The 21,927-nt window shown below is 52.9% G+C and overlaps 1 protein-coding gene across 7 annotated transcripts in view; it reads left to right on the forward strand.

The window, feature by feature from the left end:
• Window positions 1-18,248, forward strand: part of OTOG (otogelin) — a 91,390-nt gene extending 73,142 nt beyond the window's left edge. For 5 of the 7 annotated variants that reach the window (XM_047824173.1, XM_047824175.1, XM_047824176.1 and 2 more), the window contains 17 exons: window positions 2,275-2,495; window positions 2,706-2,844; window positions 4,197-4,391; window positions 4,604-4,816; window positions 5,381-5,485; window positions 5,653-5,760; window positions 6,156-6,257; window positions 9,336-9,434; window positions 10,655-10,695; window positions 11,678-11,753; window positions 11,850-12,028; window positions 12,771-12,875; window positions 13,048-13,167; window positions 14,309-14,354; window positions 15,062-15,139; window positions 16,710-16,789; window positions 16,871-18,248. In XM_047824173.1, the coding sequence (XP_047680129.1) occupies window positions 2,275-2,495; window positions 2,706-2,844; window positions 4,197-4,391; window positions 4,604-4,816; window positions 5,381-5,485; window positions 5,653-5,760; window positions 6,156-6,257; window positions 9,336-9,434; window positions 10,655-10,695; window positions 11,678-11,753; window positions 11,850-12,028; window positions 12,771-12,875; window positions 13,048-13,167; window positions 14,309-14,354; window positions 15,062-15,139; window positions 16,710-16,789; window positions 16,871-17,071 (2,108 nt within the window). In that variant the 3' untranslated portion in view covers window positions 17,072-18,248. Of the gene's footprint in view, window positions 1-2,274; window positions 2,496-2,705; window positions 2,845-4,196; window positions 4,392-4,603; window positions 4,817-5,380; window positions 5,486-5,652; window positions 5,761-6,155; window positions 6,258-6,683; window positions 7,283-9,335; window positions 9,435-10,654; window positions 10,696-11,677; window positions 11,754-11,849; window positions 12,029-12,770; window positions 12,876-13,047; window positions 13,168-14,308; window positions 14,355-15,061; window positions 15,140-16,709; window positions 16,790-16,870 lie in introns of those variants that run through there. The other 2 variants (XM_047824174.1, XM_047824178.1) reach the window with 2 other exon arrangements.
• The last annotated feature ends 3,679 nt before the right edge of the window (window positions 18,249-21,927 follow it).

Consider the following 21,927-nt stretch of genomic DNA (forward strand, 5'->3'; position numbering starts at 1 on the left):
GAGTCCACCTCTGTCCCCAGACACAGGTTCCTCTGTGTGAAATCAGGGGAAGCTAGGACAGAGTGCCAGCCCAGAGGTGGGACCAGGAGAGCTGCCAGGGCAGAGAGACCTAATGTCCTGTGTTCTGGGGCTGAAGCTGCCAGCAGGGAGATGGCGCGGGGCTCTGGTCTCGGCCAGTTGTCACTTTGGCCGGGATTGTCTGTCAGCTTCCCTGACAGCTTCCTAATACCAGATGATCCTTCCTGTCTGCATGTGCATGGGCACTTCACAAAGCACTTCCACACTCTGATCTCACTGATTGCAGGCCATCCACACAACAACCCTGAGAGGTGGCCATTGAACTAAAGAAGAAAGAGGGCCCAGAGAGGTTAAGCGGCTTGCCTAAGCTCACACAGCAGAGCTGCCACAATGCACAAAATTAGGGCTCTTCAGACCACAGCATGACTGTAGGCGCATGCCCTAAGGGACCGGATGTATCTTGATAAGATAAAAGGGTGCAGGAAGAGTCTGAGTGCAGACTGCTGCACCCTCACAGGACACCCATGACAGATGGCCGTGATTATGATGACGGGAGACATAGGCACACTTATACACACACATACTTGCGTGGCCTCCCCCCCATTAATCTGCACCCATTTTAATCATTCACGCTTGCACCCCTGTATTCAAAATGCCCTCTACATATGAAGTGACACATTTAAGTCTGGTCCCTGCTCATTCTTTCATTTATTTCCCATGTACCAGTCACGGGACAGATAGTATGCAAAGCAGACAAAATTGCTGTTTTATGAAACTTCCGTCCTTACTGACTTATTGATACAAACATCTTTACACACACACACACACACACACACACACACACACACATACCAGCACTGCCACCACTTCCACCATCCCTTTGCCACCGTTTCTTCCTTCCATTGTTTATGCCTGGCAAGGAGTGCTGGGGGCAGCAGTGATCCCCTGCCTGGGATACCTTTGTGACTCAAGGCCAAGACCCAAAACGCAGCCACTGGGACCATTGATAAAACCTGAAGGTTTTGTAGCCAATCATGCTATATATTCATGACACTGGTGGCTGGAGTACAAGCCGGCTAATTTTCCTCTGTTTTTATCCACATTCACGCTTAGTATCCTGAGCACCCGGCTGGGCAACTTGGGGGACTACTGAGAGAGTAAGAAAATGAGTCTAAAGGAAAACGAGTCTTTGCACCCAGAGCAAGACATACCTGCAAACCAAAGCCTGCTCTGCAGAACTGGGAAGGTCATGGATTCAGATGCATGTGAGGGGCATTTGAAGGACACACTTCTGAGGAAGTGTTTCAGGCAGGGGGAACAGTGTAAGCAAGGTCAAAGGCAGGGAAGTGTGTGTTTGGAGCCTAGAGTGTGAGAGATAAAGCTGGAAGTTAAGTTAGAAGCTGTGACAGACAAGCTCTTGCCCTACTCCCGTCTCCTTGCCTTTCAACACAGCCAAAGTTGATTTCTGGCACATGTAAATTCCCAAATGGAGACTCCGTTCATCATGTGGCTCTTCCATTCTCAGCACAAGCTTCCAGCTCCACTGCAGGAAAAAAAGTTAGGAAGTGTTTATGGGCCAGGCCTGGCAGTGGTCACTGCCTCACCCTCACTCTCGTTCTGCCAGCTGGGACAAGCATGGGCTCCCCCACCCCAGGAGAGCCTGGAAAACACAGGCTAGCGAACTGCCCGGGAAGAAAAGGAAACAGGTGTTAGTTACACTTAGCTAGCAATCTCTGCTAGAGCACATTTTTTGGAGTAACCTTTCGTTTTGACACAATGTCTAAAGTAGTATGAAGAACTCCCATGTACTTTTTGTTCAGATTTACTAAGTGTTTGCATTTTGCCCCATTTACTTTTCCTGCCTCTGTGTGTGTATGTATATAAAATACACACATGTGTATGCATGCAGACAGATGTGTAAATACATCTATACATGTAGGATTTATATAAGTGCACTTTTTTATGTGTATGCAATTTGCATATATATGCATTTTTCTGAGCAATTTGAAAGTATGTTTGAGACATTGTATCCCTCTATCCCTAAATTCTTTGGTGTGCATTTCCTGAGAACAACAACATCTTCCTACACAGCAGGTTTCTTACCTTCTCTGTGCCTCATTTCTCTCATCTATAAAATGAGGATAATAGTAATACCAGCCTCAAAGAATTGTTGTAAGAAATATGCAGAGTGACATCTGGGGACCTGGGCGTGGTGGTGATTATTATAGCTATCGGCATAATTCTGCCCCATTTCAGGTATCTGTGATGGGGACGCAGCCAATGACCTCACCCTAGAGGATGGTTCTGTGGTGGGTGAGGCTGAGGACCCTGCTCCCTTTCTGGACAGCTGGCAGGTGCCCAGCTCCCTGACCTCGGTGGGCCAGACCCGCTTCCGCCCGGACAGCTGTGCCACAGCTGACTGCTCACCCTGCCTTCGCATGGTGTCCAACCGCACCTTCAGCGCCTGTCACCGCTTTGTATGTACCCACTGTGTCCGGTGTTGGGGGACCTCCCGGGCTAGGAATGGCAGCACTACCTGCAGAGGGTGGGCCCCCAGAGGTGTTGAACTTGGGACTGGATTAGGAGTCTTCAGAAGCTCGTTGTTGCCCCTGGACAGGGCTAGGAGGAGCTGGACGCTGGGATGGGGGGAGTCGGGACAAGCAGGGCTATCCGATGCACGTGCCCAGGTTTCCCCAGAGTCGTTCTGTGAGCTGTGGATCCGGGACACCAAGTACGTGCAGCAGCCCTGCGTGGCACTGACCGTGTATGTGGCTATGTGCCACAAGTTCCACGTGTGCATCGAGTGGAGACGCTCCGACTACTGCCGTGAGTCAGGGGGCTGAGGGGGGAGCAGGGAGGGTGGGGGACTCCTCCATTGCTTCTGTTGCTCCCACCCCCTGTTAACTATTCATTCATTCATTCATTCATTCATATTAAGAAGTTAAGAAACATTTTATAAATAAATCCATAAGTACATTAATAAATTTATTTTTATTACAGTTTATATTAATAAGTCAAAGGAATATTATCTGATTACTCTTTAATTTATCTGAATCTCCCTGCCTCATCTGTAAAATGAGGGCAGTAATAGTAGCTCCCTCTAGGGTTCTTTTGAAGGTGACACGAGACAGTGTGTGCAGAATGGCCCCACCACATGGTTACCATCCAGGAAACGTTAGTTCCTTTCTCTAAATTCTTGGTCATCTTTCTCTTCTTTCAGTCTCTCCCCTCCTTCCCTGAGAATGGAGGTGAGATCCACCGCCTCCCCACCCTGTTAGGTTTGCATTAGTGGGGTAGGCAGGGGTAGACTGGCCTCGAGTAGTTTGATTTATAAATGTGAACACATCCAGATAGGCTGGAAACAGCTCGCAGGAAGACGGCACCTACAATATGACGGTTAAAGGATGACAAGACTAAGTCATCCAGAGGAGTGTTTTCAAACTGCGGGTGTGAAATCTACTTTGGGGGTCAACCCCACATTCAAAATACACAATAGAATAGAAAATGCTAGCGTGTACTCCACCTAGAAAGATTAAATATTATTTTGTGAAAAAAATTTGTTTTCATATATCAGTAATTCTCAATCCCGGCTCCCCCTTTGAAATCACCGAGGAACTTCAGAAAGTATTAATGTTGGGTCCCACAACAAGAGGTTCCAATTCAGTTGCCCTGCGGTGGGATCCTGGCAAAGGTATTTCAAAAACTCCCAAGGGACTCCTTGGCAATCAGGTTTGAGGAGCACTGTTCTACATGCACTTGTGTATTGGACCACAATGTAAAATCTGCTTTTTCCCGTTAAGAAAGTTTGAAAACGCTGACCTAGAGCAAGGGGTTGGCAAATGTTTTCTGTAAAGGGCCAGATAGTAAATAATTGAGCTTTTCAGGCTGTGTGGTCTCCGTCACAATTACTCAACTCTGTCCTTGTAGTGCAAAATCAGCCAGATACAATAGGTAGATGAATGAGTGTGAATGTATTTCAATAAAACTTTATTTGCAAAAACAGGTGGGAGGCTGGAATTGGGCCACGGGTTGTACCTTGCTGCCTCCTGATCTAGAGAAGGGAGGTAATGCCCCTAAACCCCTTTGTGCTCTCTGCTGAGGCACAGGTGATGCTCTGAGGCCCCTCCTCACTCTGCCTGGGGTCTGAGCCAGGCCTGGTGCCCACTGTGTCCCTGCAGCCTTCCTGTGTTCCAGTGACTCCATATACCAGGCATGTGTGGCAGCCTGTGAGCCCCCGGAGACATGCCAGGATGGGCTGCTTGGCCCGCTGGACCCAGAGCAGTGCCAGGTGCTGGGCGAGGGCTGTGTCTGCTCTGAGGGCACCCTTTTGCACCGGCGCCACTCAGCACTCTGCGTCCCTCAGGAGAAGTGCGGTAGGTTCTTCCTCTGTCTGGGTGGGGCCCTCCAAAGCTGGCCTTGCTCTAGGGTCTCCTCAGCCCATCTGCTACCCATGGCTGAGGCCCATCTGCATTCCTCCAGGGCCACTTTGGGGATGGTCAGTGTCCCAGGGAGGGTCTAGCCTGGGACAGTCTGGGTCTCCTTGCCCACCTCAGTGCCCTGTGCCCCACCATACCCCCCACTGCAGCCTGCACTGACAGCACAGGGGTGCCGCGGGCCCTGGGGGAGACCTGGAACAGCTCCCTCAGCGGATGCTGCCAGCACCAGTGCCAAGCTCCCAACACCATCGTCCCAGTGGACCTGGAGTGCCCAGGGCCCCGCCCTGAGACCTGCCCACGTTTCGGGGAGGTGGCTCTGCTCCTGCCCACTGAGGATCCCTGCTGCCTGGGGACAGTTTGTGGTGAGTCAGACCCTTTACTTTCCTCGACCTCAACTTTAAGACTGTTAAAAGGCTCCAGCTCTGCCTTGATGGGTAGGACAAGGCCTGGGCAGAGGAAAGTGTCTTGAGGTGGGGGGGGGGGGGGGGCAGGAGCCACCCTCAAGAATCAACATGGGGTAGGGCTTAAAGGCACAGGCTATGGAGCCAGGCAGCCTGGAGAACTCTTCCTCCACCACTGCAGCCTCGTGACCTCGGCAGATCATTTAACATCCTCTGTGTTTTAGTCAATTCTACTGTAGCAGGAGGCTGATCATAGGTACCCACCTTCTGGGTTGTGAGAATCTAGAAGTTTATACTGATCTAGGACAGCAGCTGGCACATGACCCATCTCAATGAATATTACCTATTAATGCTCTTCTGTCCAGCCCTGGACCTTCTATGTGACCCTCAGAGGCCCCTTCCAGGAACATGGGTCTTGGGGGGCTGGAGGGAGAAATGGGGACAAGTTGTCTAGGTGCTGGGCAGTGCCGGAGGCTGGGGGGAGTCCCAGCCTCCAGGTGACAGGCCCCGTGGCCCCCCGGCCAGTGTGTAACCAGACCCTGTGCGAGGGCCTCGCCCCTACCTGCCACCCAGGCCACCGACTCCTCACCCACTTCCAGGAGGACTCCTGCTGCCCCAGCTACAGCTGTGGTGAGAGACCCTGAGGTGGGGAGGGCAGGGGGAAGGGAGCCCAGCCGCTGGGTTAGGGGAGCTCTGGGGACTGGGTTCTGGCTGGAGATCAGGGCAGAGCCAGGGTGGGGGTCCAGGCGTGGCCAGACAGGGTCTGCTCCTTGCACTTAATTCTGTCTTTTCCCCAGAGTGTGACCCAGACCTGTGTGAGGCAGAGCTGGTCCCCAGCTGCCGCCAGGACCAGATTCTGATCGCGGGCCGCCTGGGGGATTCGTGCTGTACCTCCTACTTCTGCGGTGGGTGGACATGCCATCGGGTGCACGGCTGGATCCCAGCCACCCCTTCGTCACTGGTTTCCTTGGGCAGCAGGGAGGAAAGGGAGAGGGTCTCCAGGTGGCCTGGGCACAGAAGGGTGAGATTCCTGTTCAGAGCGAAGTGAAGGAGGAAGAGAACCAACCCCAGCTTCATCCTGTATATTACTGAGCATGAGGAAGTTGGTGCTTGTTCAGTGTAAGACTTTAGGTCGACAGGAAAGATCTAGATTCTTGCTCCAGGACAGGCCCCATGAAGCCACAACACACTACTTTAGTCCAACTCCTGTCTGTCACAGCTGGATTTTAGGTCCTCCCCCCCACATACCCGGGGGGGGGGGGGACCACCTGTGACAGCCGTGGCCCCTCTCCCCCCTCAGCCTGTGGCGACTGTCCAGATCCCATCCCCGAGTGTCAGGAAGGAGAGGCGCTCACCGTGGACAGGAACACCACAGAGCTCTGCTGCCCTGTGTACCAGTGTGGTGAGTCCCACCTGGACATGGGGACCTAACCGTAAGGGGCTCCAGGGACATTTATGTGCCACCAGAAACTGTCCGGCTAGCTCAGTGGGTAGAGCATGAGACTCTTATGTGCCACCAGGCCCCTTCACCATGCCCCCACCTCAGGACCGTGGGAGTTCAACAGGGAGCAACAGGGAGCCCCCAGGTAGTGAGCACCGAAGCATGAAGTAGCCAAAGCCATGATGAGACCCCACCCGAGGAAGCGGGGCCAGGCCAGGGGAGCCGGATGGTGTGGGGTCCAGGCTGTGACATGGGTGGCTCTGAGGCTTCATGAAGAGGTTCCCTGTCCCCTCCATGGCCACCCAGCCCAGGGCCAGGGACAGGCCTGGGTTGAGGCCACCCCAATCCTCCTAGCATTGATTTACAGTCTTCATTCTCTGACCCCAGGCCCCTGCTTCACAATCTCTTTTGTCACTGTATTACCCTGGTATCTGCACATGGAGGCTGGATCCCTGACGACCCTGCATCTTGAAGCCTCTGAAGCTCTTTGGTTTCGCAATCGCAAATAAGCGTGGGCCCTTTCTGATAATTTTACAGGACATAGTACCTTAATACAGGGTGTACTATGTACCTAGTACCTTAATAGTGGTACGGCCAGCATGTGAGACCTGAAGAACACCTGATGGATAAGAATTAACAGACTGGTTAAATTTAAAGATGACCCCATTTGCAAAAACTGCACATTGACTGTGGGAAAAATGTGAGCGAACCTCACGGGCACAGAGCGGTGCCAGTGAGGACCGTCTGCCAGGATACTCCAGGGGCAACACCGACTGCTTCAAGTGTCAGGAACCAAGTCTGAAACAGTGTAGGTTTCCCATGGAGCATTCCCCAGATGCGCTGTCCACACCGGGCCAATCGGCTCCACCCGGGGTCTCAGAGGCCACTGGTCCCAAAAGTGGGGCCAGCTTACAAAGATGATCTGAGCAGAGGGTCAATGTCCTTCCTCTCGTCTTCTCTCTCCTTTTTCTGCGCGTCTCTTCTTCTCTCCACCTCACCCCCCTCTCTTGTTCACGTGTCTCTCCACGCTTCTCAGGAGAAAGCCTGGTCGTGTGCAGTGAGTACAGGCGGGGTCAGTGAGTCATGGTTTTGCACCCCAGTCCTGCCATTTTCTGGCTGTGTGGCCTAGGGCGAGTCACGAACTCTCTGAGCCAAGGTTCCTCATTTGTAAAATGAGGTGCTAATAGGATGTCCCCTGAGGGGCAGTTGTGAAGCCTGGAGACAATAAATGAAATACTTGATGGTCTTTGGGATACAGAGGTGCTCAGTGTAAGGAGGCTATTGATATTATTACCTTCTCCCAATCTTCATAGTGCTTTTATTATAGAGGCACTACATATGCCTTATAGAAAGTACAGAATCCAAGTAAAGATAAGAAAGTGAAAATACTTTCTTCCTGCTTCCACTGTCAGCACTTGAGTATATATCCTTCCAAATAATCTCTATGCCTTCATATGTGTGTGTGTTTTAACCAAAATAAGCATGTATATGCTCTTTTTTATTTTATGTTTTATTGCTTTTATTAAAGTATAATCAATGTACAATATTATATTAGTTTCAGATGTACAACATATTGATTCAAGAAGACGTTACTCTGTCTTCACCATGATGAATGTAGTCACCGACTGTCACCATGCAATGTCATTACAATATTACTGACCATATTCCCTACGCTGTACTTTTCATCTCCGTGACTTATTTATTTTATAACTGCAAGTTTGTATCTTAATCCCCATCACCTATTTCACTCAGCTCCTCACCAGCCTTCCCTCTGGTAACCACCGGTTTGTTCTCTGCAGTTAAGAGTCTGGCTTTTTTGTTTGTTTTCTTGTTCATTTGTTCTGTTTTTCAGACTCCACATGTAAGTGAAATCATATGGTATCTGTCTTTCTCAGTGTGACTTATTTCACTGAGCATCATACCGTCTAGCTCTATCCATGTCGCCAACAATGTGCACGTGCTCTTTTTTTTTTTTTAATTTTTTTTCAACGTTTTTTATTTATTTTGGGACAGAGAGAGACAGAGCATGAACGGGGGAGGGGCAGAGAGAGAGGGAGACACAGAATCGGAAACAGGCTCCAGGCTCTGAGCCATCAGCCCAGAGCCTGACGCGGGGCTCGAACTCACGGACCGCAAGATCGTGACCTGGCTGAAGTCGGACGCTTAACTGACTGCGCCACCCAGGCGCCCCAGCACGTGCTCTTTTTTAACCAGCTGTTCTCAGTTAATGTTAATAAAAATTTCAAGTTCTATCATACCCCATCTATGATTTTCCTGGTTTGTCCAACCCAGGACCTGTGGTCTCTTAAATATTTAATCTAGCATAAGCATCTTTTTCTGCGTGACATGGAATTGTAGAGTTTGGGTTGTGGTCCTGCAGAAAGTCCTACCTTCTAGGTTTATCCACTTGCTTCGTCCGGGAACTGTTTTCCTTGCTCCTCCCCATCCTCTGTGCTTCCTATAAACTAGAAGTTAGATCTAAGACCCGGTGGATTCAAGTTGTGTGTGGGGCCCGACAGAACACGAGCTTCAACGTACATCACATCACGAGATACAGACTAGCTGGTTGAGACACCGCGACTCAGGCTAATGTTGGTCCTGGATTACGGTGGGGACTGCCAGATGCCTCCATCTTACATTTACAGTTTTCCTCTTTCAGCCAGAAAGTAACCCATTACTTTGACACTATACAAAAGTCCTTCTCTTCCTCCACCTCATAATTTTTTTGATAATCCTAACCTGACTACTCGCAGGGTGACACAGAATTCAGGGGAGGGAAGGCCCAGCTGAGTGACTTTAAGGTTCTGACATTGTCATATCGCTAATGCCTCATCAGAGTGGAACTATGTCTTCCACTAGGAGTTCTATGGAGAGACTCCAGGAGCCCAGACTTCTTCCCAGGACTCTAGCCCTGAAGGGTGTCTGAGGACACTGGGGGGAACCCAAGGAGGAGCCCTCTCCGTAGCCAATGTTGCATTCTGGGGATTTCTGCTCCAGGTATCTGCAGCTGATGTGTCCCCTGCCTCCCCTCCCTCGCAGTGTGTGAGAGCTTCCGCTGTCCCCAAGTACAGTGTGGCATGGGCACTGCTCTGGTGGAGGTGTGGAGCCCAGACCGCTGCTGCCCCTACAAGTCCTGTGGTAAGTCCCTGGCCAGGGATGCCCTTCCCCAAAGGCAGGGATCCAGGGCCCCCGTGAAGAGTAAGGGAGGGGAGGAATGACCCACCACTGTCCCTCCAGAATCCCCAGATGGAGGCTGCCAAAATCACCTTCCTCGCCCTGCCTCTGATCTCTGGGTGCTTAGCATTCCTACACCTTTTTCTCCCCAGGACAAAAGAAGGGAAAAATCAAGTTCCTTGTTCCCAAAAGGTTTTTCCTTCTAAAGCAAGTCTTTATTGCAGCTGTCTGTTAGTAAGCATGATTTTTGTTAAAATTTACCTCAGTGGCACCTGGGTGGCTCAGTTGGTTAAGTGTCTGACTCTTGATTTCGGCTCAGGTAGTGATCTCACGGTTTGTGAGTTCGAGGCCCATGTCGGGCTCTGTGCTGTTGCAGAGCCTGCTCGAGATCCGCTTTCTCTCTCCGCCCCCCCCCCCAAATAAATAAACAAACAAACAAACAAAGAAAAATTACCCCAAACTCCTTTGGGAGCATCAATGACCAATAGTGAATACCAGTGAGCTTTATATAAAATGTTATTTAAAAAGAGTTGAGAAATTATTTTGCATTTATTTCACTGTCTTTTTCCAGGCCTGCAATGTAAGCTTCACGAGGGTAGAGATTTTAGTCTATTTTACTCATTGTGTTGTCCCCAGAGCACAGAAAAGCCTCAGCATGTAGTAAACATGACTGAGTGACCCGGGAGAGCGTTTCACAGGCACTGTGAGCTCTCCTTACCTTGAAGCTCGAGCTGACGTGGTGTCTGTTAAGTTTGCTAGTGGGGCCACAGCAGTCTTCCAACAGGACGTGCCCCTGGTCAGAAGTTCTGCCCTTGATGCGTTCCCTCCTGGAGAGGCTCCACATCTGCTCTAGAAAGGGTTTTCAGGAGGATGGGGCGGGATGAAGCCCAGATGACAAAGGACACCTATGATTGGTCTGTTGGCCTGTTTCTCCTCACCCGCCACTGGTGGAGCTTAGGACCCATCACTGCCCCACCTGCCTTACCAGGAAAGCCGCAGCCCCCATGCTGGGCCAGGCTGGAGGGAAGCTGAGATTTTGGCTTCTTCTCCCCAGTCCCTCTCCCAATTGGGCTTGAGTCTGTGCCAGAGGAGGGGCTGTGCCAGAGTGAGTGGCGTGGAGGCCCGGGGAGACTTCCACCTGGACATCTCCAGTGAGACAGGTCCTGGCCCCTCCTGTTTTTCAGAGTGTGACTGCGACACAATCCCGGTGCCCCGGTGCCACCTGGTATGGAGACCCTGCTCCTCCCCGCCGTCTATGACCTGCCTCCCCCTTTCTTTTCCACTCTTTCCCATCCCCTGGAGACCCTATTCCTTTAATGTAGTGCAAAGAGCCGTGGATCACAAGTTGGCATTCTTGTCCTAAGCTCTGCCCTCTGAGCCCAGTGTCCTCATTTATAGAGTGGGCGTGAGGATGCTTCAGCATTGTGATGAGCAAGTACAATGATGATGGTGGGGATGGTGGGGATGGTGAGGATGAAGATGATGAAGGTGATGATACTTTTTACGGCAGCTCATGCTTATTGAGAGCTAACTATATGTCAGGAACGTTCCTGGGCCTTGTGTATATAGTGTCATACCAACAAGGTTGATTCCACGATGAGCTCAGTGATACAGACAAGGAAGCTAAGGTTCAGATCGTGAAGCTAGTAAGTCACAGTCAGGATTAGAACCCAGGAAATCTGACTCCAGAGGCCATGCCCTTAACCACCAGACCGCACAGCCACTGAGGGAAGGGAAAATACTGTAAGAAATGTGAAGTTATGTTTAAAGTTTTTTCACAATTTTCTAGATTTTATATATTCTCCTCACCCCCTACCCCCCAGCACACATTTCCTCTCATTTTCTCCCCCACTCCTCCCTCCTCCCTTCAACTGGTGAAGGAGGAAGGGAGATAGTATGAGCCAAGCTGGGTTCTTGGCTGGAAGCCATGCAATGGTCCCTCCCTGATGAGGCCCGTGGGTTCTTGGGATGAAAGGAGAGGCCTAAGTCCCTGAAGAAGACGTCGGGGAGTGATCCTCAGTGGGGAAGCCATACTGGGAATTTCTCCCTTGGCTGGGGAGTGACTGAGCTTGCCGGAGCTTGCCAGCCCCTCCCCACCCACCGCGAGGAGGCAGCTGATAGAGACAAGGGCCCTGGTGGCAGACTGCTCCCAAGGGCAGGGCTGGGCTTCCCCAGCGTGGGGTGCTGACTGCCTCTGCCCCACCCAGTGGGAGAAGTCCCAGCTGGACGAGGAGTTCCTGCATAGCGTGGAGAACGTGTGTGGATGCGCCAAATACGAGTGCGGTGAGTGGGGAAGGGAAGCCTGTGGGGTAGAGCCAGGCTGGGCCCGATGTGCGTGCTGGGTTCCGGTGACTGTTGCCATCCTGCACGCCCAACCAGTGAAGGCCCCCGTGTGCCTGAGCCGTGAGCTGGGGGTGATGCTGCCGGGCCAGACCGTGGTGGAACTCTCGGCCGATGGCGTGTGCCACACCTCCCGCTGCACTGACGTGCTCGACCCTCTTACCAGCTTCTACCAAATCAACACCACCTCTGTGCTGTGTGACGTGCACTGTGAGGCGGTAGGTGTGGGGCAGGATGGGGGTGGGCAGGGGCAGCGGCTGCCCTGGGTGATCCCTGGTGCTCCAGGAATCAGAGGAGTCTCAAGGTTTCTAGACAAGTCTGAAGAGGAGACATGGTGCGGGCAGGGGACCCTTCAGAGACCTCTGTAGAAAGTGCTGAGAACGGGCGGGGTTGGGAGAGGCCAGGAGGGGAACGGCAGGAGTGAAGGTCTGGCAAGGGCGAGTATTTGACAGAAGACGTATTGATGAAGCACCTACTTACGACTGGTACATTCCCTATTGCTTTGGTTTGTGTGTTTGTGTTGTTACCCTTTGTTGCACTTCTGCACACCCAGTATCTAAGATAGCGACTGGCTTCTAGTAAAAGCTAAAAGGGGCTGGCATTATTCCCATTTGTCAGATGAGAAAGATGAGGTTTAGGGAGGTCCGGTCATTTGTACAAATTCCCACAGGGACCGGGACTCAGACTGAGGTCTGCATGGAAACAAAACCAGCACCCTTAATCACCAGCAGTGCTGTCTTTGAAAGGGGTGGAAATGCTCTTCGTCAACTGGGAATGGGTCTAGGAATTGCCGTAAAGGAGGCTTAAGGGATGACCTTCCTGTCTGAAATAAGAGGCTGGGAGCGAGCTCCCTTTCTGAGCATCTACAGGGGGGCTTCTCTGGGCTTGGGGCAGTAGGAAAGCGGGAGGGTGGAGGTGGGCACATGGCTGAGGTCCCTCTGGTCCCTCCCTGTCCTGCAGAATCAGGAGTACGAGCATCCACGGGACCTGGCCGCCTGCTGTGGCTCCTGTAGGAACGTGTCCTGCCTCTTCACTTTCCCCAACGGCACCACCTCCCTGTTCTTGGTATGCAGCCCCTTAACCACCCACCTGGGAGGGCATCCCAGGAGGCAACCGGGGCTCAGGGCTAGGCACAGACAGGGTCCTGGGCAGCACCTGTGCCCAAGAGCTGTGCCCTGTCTGTTCACTCAGACCATCTAGCCACCCAGTCCCCATTGTCCACCTCTGTGCCCTCCAGCCTGGGGCGTCCTGGATCGCAAACTGTACCCGCCATCACTGTGGCAACACGCCCCTGGGCGCTGTGCTTGTCCGCTCACCCATCAGCTGCCCGCCACTCAACGAGACCGAGTGTGCCAAGGTCAGTGCCAGCCTTCTCCCCTCACAGCATGGCCTGAAGCCAGGGGTATCGCCTGTCTTACTGGCGGGGGGTGTTGCAGGGTGGGGGGCTCCTGTGTGCGGAAGTGAGGGAAGAGGGGTTCCCTGGAGGCCGTACCTGCCCTGCCACCCCAGCTCCACATCTCTCCATGTTCCTGCTCTGACCGCGTCACACCCCACATCCTCATGCGTCACACCCCACATCCTCATACATCACACACACAGCTGCACACGGATGTATGCAAACACACATCCTCACATGTTCGGAGACGTCACATACACGCCATGCAGGTGCACAGTTCAGTCCTCTGATGCTCTAATGGCACTACCACTAGCCAAAACAGCACTGGCAGGGACAGCTGTCACTAAGGGCACATACCTCAAGGAAAAGGATTTCTGGAGGGTTTGGTTATTGTTAAATGAGGAAGGTTCCTGAGATGGATACTGGACATTGAAAGGTTTCTGATCTTAAAAACAAGTACACACGCTCCCAGTCACACACACTCGCATTACAAAACCACACATGTATATGTTCACAAAATCACATGCATGTGCTCACACACACAATACTTATTTACAAAGAACTGTCACATCATTGTTTTATCCATTTCATAATAGAGGAGGAGGGCTATAAGGGATAACTGCACCCATTTTAAGGGTGGGAAAACGGAGCCCAGAGGAAAAGGATGACTTATCCAGGGCTGGGATGGAGCCCAGGCCACTGACCCAAATGGGTCAGCCCCTGCAGCGCTCCCCTCCCGGACCCTCTGTGCAGGAAGCACTAATGTGGGCACAGGGTGGGGCAGGAGGGAAGCCGCCACTGGAAAGATGGGAGGATCTCACCATCTTAACCCAGCCTCCAGTCTTACTGGGGCCACTGGCAGCTTTTATGCCAGTGGCCCAGCCAGTCAGGGTAGTCCCTGTGGCTCTCCCATGGTCAGCCCAGGGGCGCCTTCTCCCTCTGGCCAGGGCCTGATGGACGGCAGGGCCTGGCACACCTGCCCTGGGGCATCTTGGGAGGAAAAGCTGAGTCAAGGCTCTTGTGCCTTTTCTGCCTTTTGCTGGGATCTTGGCTTCTGGCCTGGGACGGGCTCTCCCACTCACCTCCCCCCCTCTCCCTCTAGGTTGGGGGCTCAGTGGTACCTTCCTTGGAAGGATGCTGCAGGACATGTGAGTGAGCACGGTGGAGGCCCAGGGGTGAGGTCTCTGGTCGGGGGACAGGGTATCCTGTCAGGGCTCAGAGGGCCGGGTTCCTGGCCTGGCACCTCCAGTGCTAGTTCTTCGGGGGTTTAGATGAAGGGATCACACCGCTACCATGGGGCTCACGGCACTGGCACAGATATGCGGGTGGGCAGAGCCCATGCTCCTGTCCCTATCCCAACAAAAAGCCTTTACTTCTTGATGGAGACAGGGGACATTGGGCTATTGAGTCCAGGAGGTCAGAGATTCATCAGCTGTTCTGCCTCCTCCTTCCCCTGCCAAGACCCCCAGCCCGGAAGCCCCCCAGGTGAATTCTCCTTGTGGTCAGGAGCCCTGTCTCAGAGATTCCCCCCGGGGGGGATTCAGGCCCACAGGGTAGCTGTCTCAGTCCGAGTGACCTGGACTCACACCTGGCCCCTGGAACCTGCAGCCCGAGCCACATAAGCATGCACATTCTAGTCAGCTTTAGGACCTTTGTCTACACGCCTCCCCTCTCCCTAGGGTCCTCAGACTGTCCTTTGGAGGGATGTAGAATTTGACACCCTTTTGTGTCCACCTCACATACTGCAAGGAAGCTGGGCTAAGTGCCTCATTGGCTGATCTCCGACCCGCAACTCATGTTCCCTGAATATTCCATGTGCTCCCGTGTGACCTACGACCCGTGTCCCTCTCCCCAGGTTCCCCGGGGACCCTGTTTCCTGTGGTCCCCGTTAGCCCCGCCTCTCCTCCACGGGTTAGTGTCCACTGCCACCCAGGTACTCCTCTCGGAAACCCACAGGACTGAGGCATGCAGCCACGTTGCTATTCCCAACAATGTTCCTTCTGCTAGGTGGCCCCAGCTCTGGGGGTGGGGGAGGGGAGGGCGGGGCCTCTGCTCCCTGCCTCTGGCAAAGGCCTTTCTCGGCCAACAGTGCATGCTGGGTAGCGAGCCTCATCCCTTGGGCTTGCGTGGGAATGCTTCAGCGGTTCCCCCTCTCCTGGACCCATCAATGCCGAATGCCACCACCACTTTGCTCCCACTCGTCACTCAGCTGGCCTTGGTCTGGGACCCCGAGGGCCCTGGCCGGGACAGCCCTTGGTCCTCTTGCCTCCTGGAAACAGGGAAGGAGGAAAAAGTGAACTTAGCTCTGGCCAGGAGTCCTCCACTGGGATGATAGGAAACCCACTGTGGTGAGGCCAAGAGGCCACAAGAAAGGATTCCACCCTGTTTCTGGCAGGCACCCTTAGTGACAGAGGGAGCCCATGCATCAGACAAATATTTATTGAGCATCAGTATGCCAGGCCCTGTTTTAGGCACTGCAGACACAGCATAAATAAAGCTTTATGGAGCTGATGTTGTAGTGGGAGAGCCCCGCATAATAAGTCAAATATATATGATAGATGCATCCAGTTTTATGGGGATTGAAACTTATGCAACTTGGGGGGCCTCATAAGAGAAAGAACACAAACTTACAAGTCCTGTATCAGGGTGTGAAAGCAAGTATTCATTGAGGATGAGAAAACAACCCACAAGTTGTGGAAGGGGCCGTTCAAAGGAAGGTCCAAAGCTTCCGTTTCCCCAGCATACTGGGGACATGATGGTGACAGTGCCCCAGATAGAAATAAGGCAAGGGAGGGGGCAGGGAGCACAGGGTGGAGGGAGGGTGGGCATTATAGTTTCAGGAGTGGTGAAGGAAGGGCCCAAGGATGAGCTATTTGAGCCAGTGAGGGCAGGAATGGCCCTGAGCTCGCTTGTCTGTGGGAGGCGTGGTCCAGGCAGAGGAACCTGCTTATCACTTTCCACCTCTGTGACAACTGTGTGAAGTGGGCAAATCCCTGGCCCTGTCTGATGGATAAAGGAAACCCAGTGAGCCTGAGGCATGCAAGCATCTGCTCGGGACTGGGGTTTCCAGACATCCAGGAAACTGCAGATTCTTTACCCAGAAGCCCTCTCAGAGTCAGAATGCTGAAGCTGAGCCAGAGGCACAAGGGGAGTGGGGGGCGGGGGAGCATGGCCAGGGTCAGGGGCAAGGATTAGAGATAGGCTTTGGGGGTGGGGTGGGGAAGCAGCCCACCTGGTCTCCAGATCCTCCTCTTCCCTGGCCAAGAGCCCCTGAGGCCATCCAGACATTGTTCCTTTTCTCCCCTGCCCTAGCCATCTCCACATCTTTCCAGGGCACTGAGTTAGAAGGCTTTCTCTTTGCTGGCGAAGGGCTCTAATGCATGGGCACTAACACCAGTAGAGAGACCCTCTAGCATGACACTAACTGCCTCAGTCTGGCCCATCCTGCTGCCCCCTGCCAGCACTTCTCAGCCATAGCTGCCTCACCCAGCCTGTCCCCCCAGGTAAAGAGGATGGGCGCTCCTGCAAGAAGGTGACCATCCGTATGACCATCCGAAAGAATGAATGCCGGAGCAACACCCCTGTGAGTGTTGCCCGAGTGGCGGTGGGAAGGGGTGGGGGGGCGGGGCTACACAGTGGGCCTCACTGGCCTGCCTGTCTCCAGGTGAACCTCGTGTCCTGCGACGGGAGATGCCCATCCGCCAGCATCTACAACTACAACATCAACACCTACGCCCGCTTCTGCAAGTGCTGCCGGGAGGTGGGCCTGCAGCGCCGCTCGGTGCAGCTCTTCTGTGCCACCAACGCCACCTGGGTGCCCTACACAGTGCAGGAGCCCACCGACTGCGCCTGCCAGTGGTCCTGAGACCTGGGGGCGGGCTGGCCCAGTGTGCAGGGGGAAGCTCCTAGGGAGTAGAGAGCTGGTATGTGCTGAGCATGGAATGCCAGGCAGAGGCACAGAACGTGACTAGAACAGGCCACACCCATACCGGCTCCTTCTCTGGCCTCCCTCTCCTGCATACAGGGAAAGTGCCACACCCGAAGGGTCAGGGAACTCAGCTCTGTCTTTGGCTGAGGTTTGGAATGGGCCCTAGATTGGGGGCAGCAGCCCCTGCATGGATGTGGGAATCCATGACTCTGGCTACAAGTGGAGAGGGGGAAGGCTTTCCTGAGAAGGAAGGACCAGAGCTAGACCCAAGACCACGTGCAGGGCCAGGATGTGGTGGCCCATTCTCTCTTTTGGCCCTTTCTACCAGGGAAGAACCACAGACACAGTAAAAGGAAGGGAGGCTTTAATTGCAACACACAGGCCTGTGAGTAGCTGCCCAGGAGGACTTCCCAGAAGCATAGAGGGTGGGTTCCGAGGCCGGGGTCCTCTCAGCAGTGTTGTGAGGCCAGGCCCAGAGACTGGGGAGGGGGCTTGGTGACCCTCAAGTCCCCTATAGCCCCAAGAGGGATGCCCTCGTATTCTGTTGTTGACACTGTGGTTCAGGAAAGGATTTAGGAGAACAGACCCATGCCTGCTGTATACGTATCCCCCACAGCCAGCCTTCCTGGAGGTGAGCTGGCTCTTGCGAGGTGGGGGCAGGAGCCTTGGTTATTTAATGGTACCTTCAGCCTGCAAGGGCAGTGCCTGGCTTTGCAATGTGCCTTCTCTCCAAGGACATAGTAGAGTTGGTCTCTGGAGGGGCCTGTGAGTTTTGTGGCTCAGCCAATTCCTAGCTCTCTGCATCATGGGACTGTTTAGCAGGAGAGCGTATCAGTGGAAAATGCAAGCCCTACATACAGCTGATCTCCCAGAACCTTGTCTCTGAACCAGAGTGTCCTTCTTAAAGCCAGGTCTAGGGTCCCCTTCACACCCCACTCTGTAGGCCACCTCCCCATGCCACTGTGTGCTGCTGGGTCCAGGCCAGGATGCTCAGGCCCCAGCAGTGCTCTGGTATGTCTGGGGATATGTGGCTGCCCTAGTGTCCCTAGGTTTGGGGATAGGGGCCTGTGCCAAGATGGTCCCCAGCTGTTCCTGCAGCCTCTTTGTTCTTGTATCTGTATTCTGGTTCTAGATCCAATAAACCAAGGAAAGATATCAGGCCTCTGAGCATCTCTGAGGGTGTCAGGTTTGCTTTGAATCTGAAGGAGTTTCAGCTGTGAAGAAAAGACTCTATTTTATGGCCCTGAAGGTCACCCCACCTTGTCCTGCCCCACCTGTGCCCAGCACTGTGCCCCCCTCAGCACCTGCCCTGCCCCCACTGTGTACTCCTGGGGGCCTCACTCCTGATGGTCACACCCACCACTGGAATCACATGTTTCTGCCTCTTTACCTCACCTTCATTTCCACCCAGGCATCCCTCCTGCCTGCTCCTCCTGGAAGCCAGCCTCCTACTCCAGCCCTTTGGCCAAATATCCCAGTCCTGATCCCCCAGCTGCCTCCTGGGAAACCAACTCTTTTAGATTCAGACATTTTAGTGTAAGATTCACAAGAAGCACACGTTATCAGCCAGCATGATCCCATGCCCTGTGCTTTAGAAAGGACAGGACATGGTGAGGAATTTAAACCTTGATCAGTGTTGCCGGATTGCCCTCAAAAAGCCACCAGCAGCACTGATATCAGTGTTCACTGAAATGATTTGGAGATGGTGATTTATATAAAAAATACATACACCCTTTGATGAAGCCATCATATTTCTAGGCAGCTGTGGTAGGCTGAATGATGGTCTTCCAAATATGTCCACATATTCATACCAGAAAGCTCTGAATATATGACTTTACATAGTAAAAGGGACTCTGCAGATGTGATTACGGTAAGACGTTTGAGGTGGGGAGGCCATCCTGGATTATCCAGGTGGGCCCAATGTCATCCCAAGAGTCCTTGGAAGAGAGAGGCAGGAGGGGTCAGAGAGAGGAGATGAAATGACAGATGTTGAGGTTGAAATGATGCACTTTAAGGTTGGAGGAAGGGGCCGCTGGCCAAAGAATGCGGGCAGCCCATAGAAGCTGGAAGAGGCAAGGAATGGATTCTCCCCTGGAGCTCCAGAAGGAACACAGGCCTGCCCACACTTTGATTTTAACCCAGTGAAACTGATTTCAGACTTCTGACCTCTGGAACTCTAAGAGAATACATTTGTGTTATTTTAAGCCATGAAGTTTGTGGTAATTTGTTACAGCAGCCATAGAAAACTAATACAGCATCTAAAAAGGCAATTCATACAAGGCAGGTGCCCGATTATTTATTACAGCATTGTCTTAAGTTAAAAAAAAAAAAAGTAACAACTTTACATGCCTATCAATGTGAATGATTAGATCACCTGCTACAGCCACGCCATTGAAAATCATAATAGAACTGTTTCATATACTGGCATGGTGGGCTCTCTAGGATATGGTAAATGAAGAAAGGAAATTGTGGGTCAAGTCCCACAGGATGATCCACCTCCTTTATGCACCTGTGCAGGGACACACACACATACACACACACCTACATCAGTCTCATTCCCTTGAAGGGTTATCAGGACTGAGGAGAGCCCTTCCTCGCTGCTTGGGCCAGCTGGTTCAATGGCAACATTGGTCCCAGAACATCCTGTTTGGTCCTGAGGGTCCCAAAGACTGTCACTGTGTAAGGGAGGACGAAGTGATTAGAATAGATTCAAGGCTCAAGGGGTATGTATGGCTTCTCCCCTATCCCCAATCTCTTTGCATGACTTAAAGCTTCAGGGAAGCCCAGAGGCCACACAGCAGACAGGTAAGGAAACAGGAATCCAGGGCCCAGCCCCTCAGAGAGCTGGTAGCTGAGCTGGGCGGCTGCCCAGCCTACGGGCCCCCTGTGACGTCTTTGCAAACACGAGGGGTTTTGAGCCCCAGAACCATCCCATTTTCCCTGCCTCGGGCTCAAGTTCCCGCCCTGATTTTCTGGGCTTAATCTTCTTCCTGTGGAAATCAATAAGGACATTGTGATGGAATGATTCACGTTCAAGGTCAGGCCAGAGCAAATTGGAGGCGACATGCTGATTTTACCGCCTCACAGAGAGGAGAGCCAATCCTGCTCCCAGACCCCTTAACCCTTTCCTCACCACCCCCAGAGGCGGGGGCAGCACTCGCCCAGCTTCAGCCTCCTCCCTCAAGCCTAGGGCCCCAGGGCACATTCACCCTAGTGTGGCCCTGCCCTTTACATCCCCCTCCCGCCCCCTCCCCCCCAGGGGGCTCTGTCTGACCACACAGGCTTTGGAACCTCACACAAGCTCCTGGTGATTTGGGGTAGGTAGATGGCAATCACAGCCTGAGCCAAACAGGAACAACTTCAACTTGAAGGTCAATGCTATAAATTCATTGGCCACATCCTGACCCAGGAAATCTGTCTCCGTGAAGGTGCGCTTTTCCCACTTCCAACCCTCCTTTCAGAGCTCTTAGGTCCCCCCCCACCCCTTCCCTGCTGCCCAGGGTTGTCCCACATGGGGAGACGGAGGAGAAGAGGGACTAAATTCCTCATTAAAAAAAAATTTTTTTTTAATGTTTATTTTTGAGAGAGAGAGAGAGAGAGAGACCGCTTGCACATGATTGAGGGAAGGGCAGAGAGAGGGAGACACAGAATCCGAAGCAGGCTCCAGGCTCTAAGCTGTCAGCATAGAGCCCGAGGCAGGGCTCGAACCCACAAATGGCGAGATCATGACCTGAGCCGAAATCGGTGCTTAACCGCTGAGCCACCCAGGTGCCCCAGTTCCTCATTTTTTTTTTAATGCACAGCAAGTCAGATCATTTCTGTGGCTCAAACATGATACAAGTTTATTTCTCCCTCCTATAAAAAACAAAAACAAAAACAGGTGTTTCTGAGTAGCTGGAACCTTGCCTCCAAAACGATTCAGGACCCTGGCTCCTCTATCTTGAGGGACTACCATCTTCAACACAAGCCTTGCAAAGGCGCCATGCTCCTCTGCATCAAGCCAGCCCCTGGGAGGTGTGCCAGGAGCAGGAAGCACGCACTGCAGGTTGGGGGAGCGGGAGCGCAAGTGGCTTGCTCTCTTCCACTCACATCCCACTGCCCAGAACCTGTGTATGTGGCCACAACTAACTGCAAAGGAGGCTGGGAGATGTAGTCCGACTGTGTGCCCAGGAAGAAGAGGGGCTGGGTCTGTGATATGTCTTCTCAGTGAGGAGGTAGATAGTGGGTCAACTCTGAGGAGTGTGGTTGAGCAGGACAGAGAGAGATAGGGCATGAGGTCAAGGGAAGGTTTATTTGTTTGGTGGTTTGAGGAAGGCAGTGATTTGACCAAGTATTCAGGAAGGAGCCAATGGAGAGGGAAGGGTTTTGCTGGGGAAGAGCTCAAGGTCTCAGAGGGCCCTGGGCTGGCATGAGGAGGAACAGTGACAGATAAAGGCACCTCTGGCTGGGTGGACCCTGCCCTGATCTTTATTCATTCTGGGCCCCCAGTGTCTAACACAGAGCACTGAAAGCTGAGTATGACCGTGTGTTTAAGCATGAAAGGGAGGAGCCCAGGCAGCAAGAAGTTAAAGAATGTAGGGGTGGGCAGATCTGGGGAGCCAGGTGCCCCCCAACATACTGTGGCAGTGCCAGTTAATCCCTTGCAGCAGGCAGGAGGCCTGCACAGCTGTCTCTCTCAAGCTGGAACTGCACACCCAGCCGGCCCTTTGCCCAGAGGTCCTGGCTGCCCAGGGTTGGGAGGAAGGGGAGGAGATAGGTAGGCAACATGGTGGGTAACTGGTCCAGCCCCTGCA

Source organism: Prionailurus viverrinus, chromosome D1 (genome assembly GCF_022837055.1).
Source record: "Prionailurus viverrinus isolate Anna chromosome D1, UM_Priviv_1.0, whole genome shotgun sequence".
Classification (NCBI taxonomy): domain Eukaryota; kingdom Metazoa; phylum Chordata; class Mammalia; order Carnivora; family Felidae; genus Prionailurus; species Prionailurus viverrinus.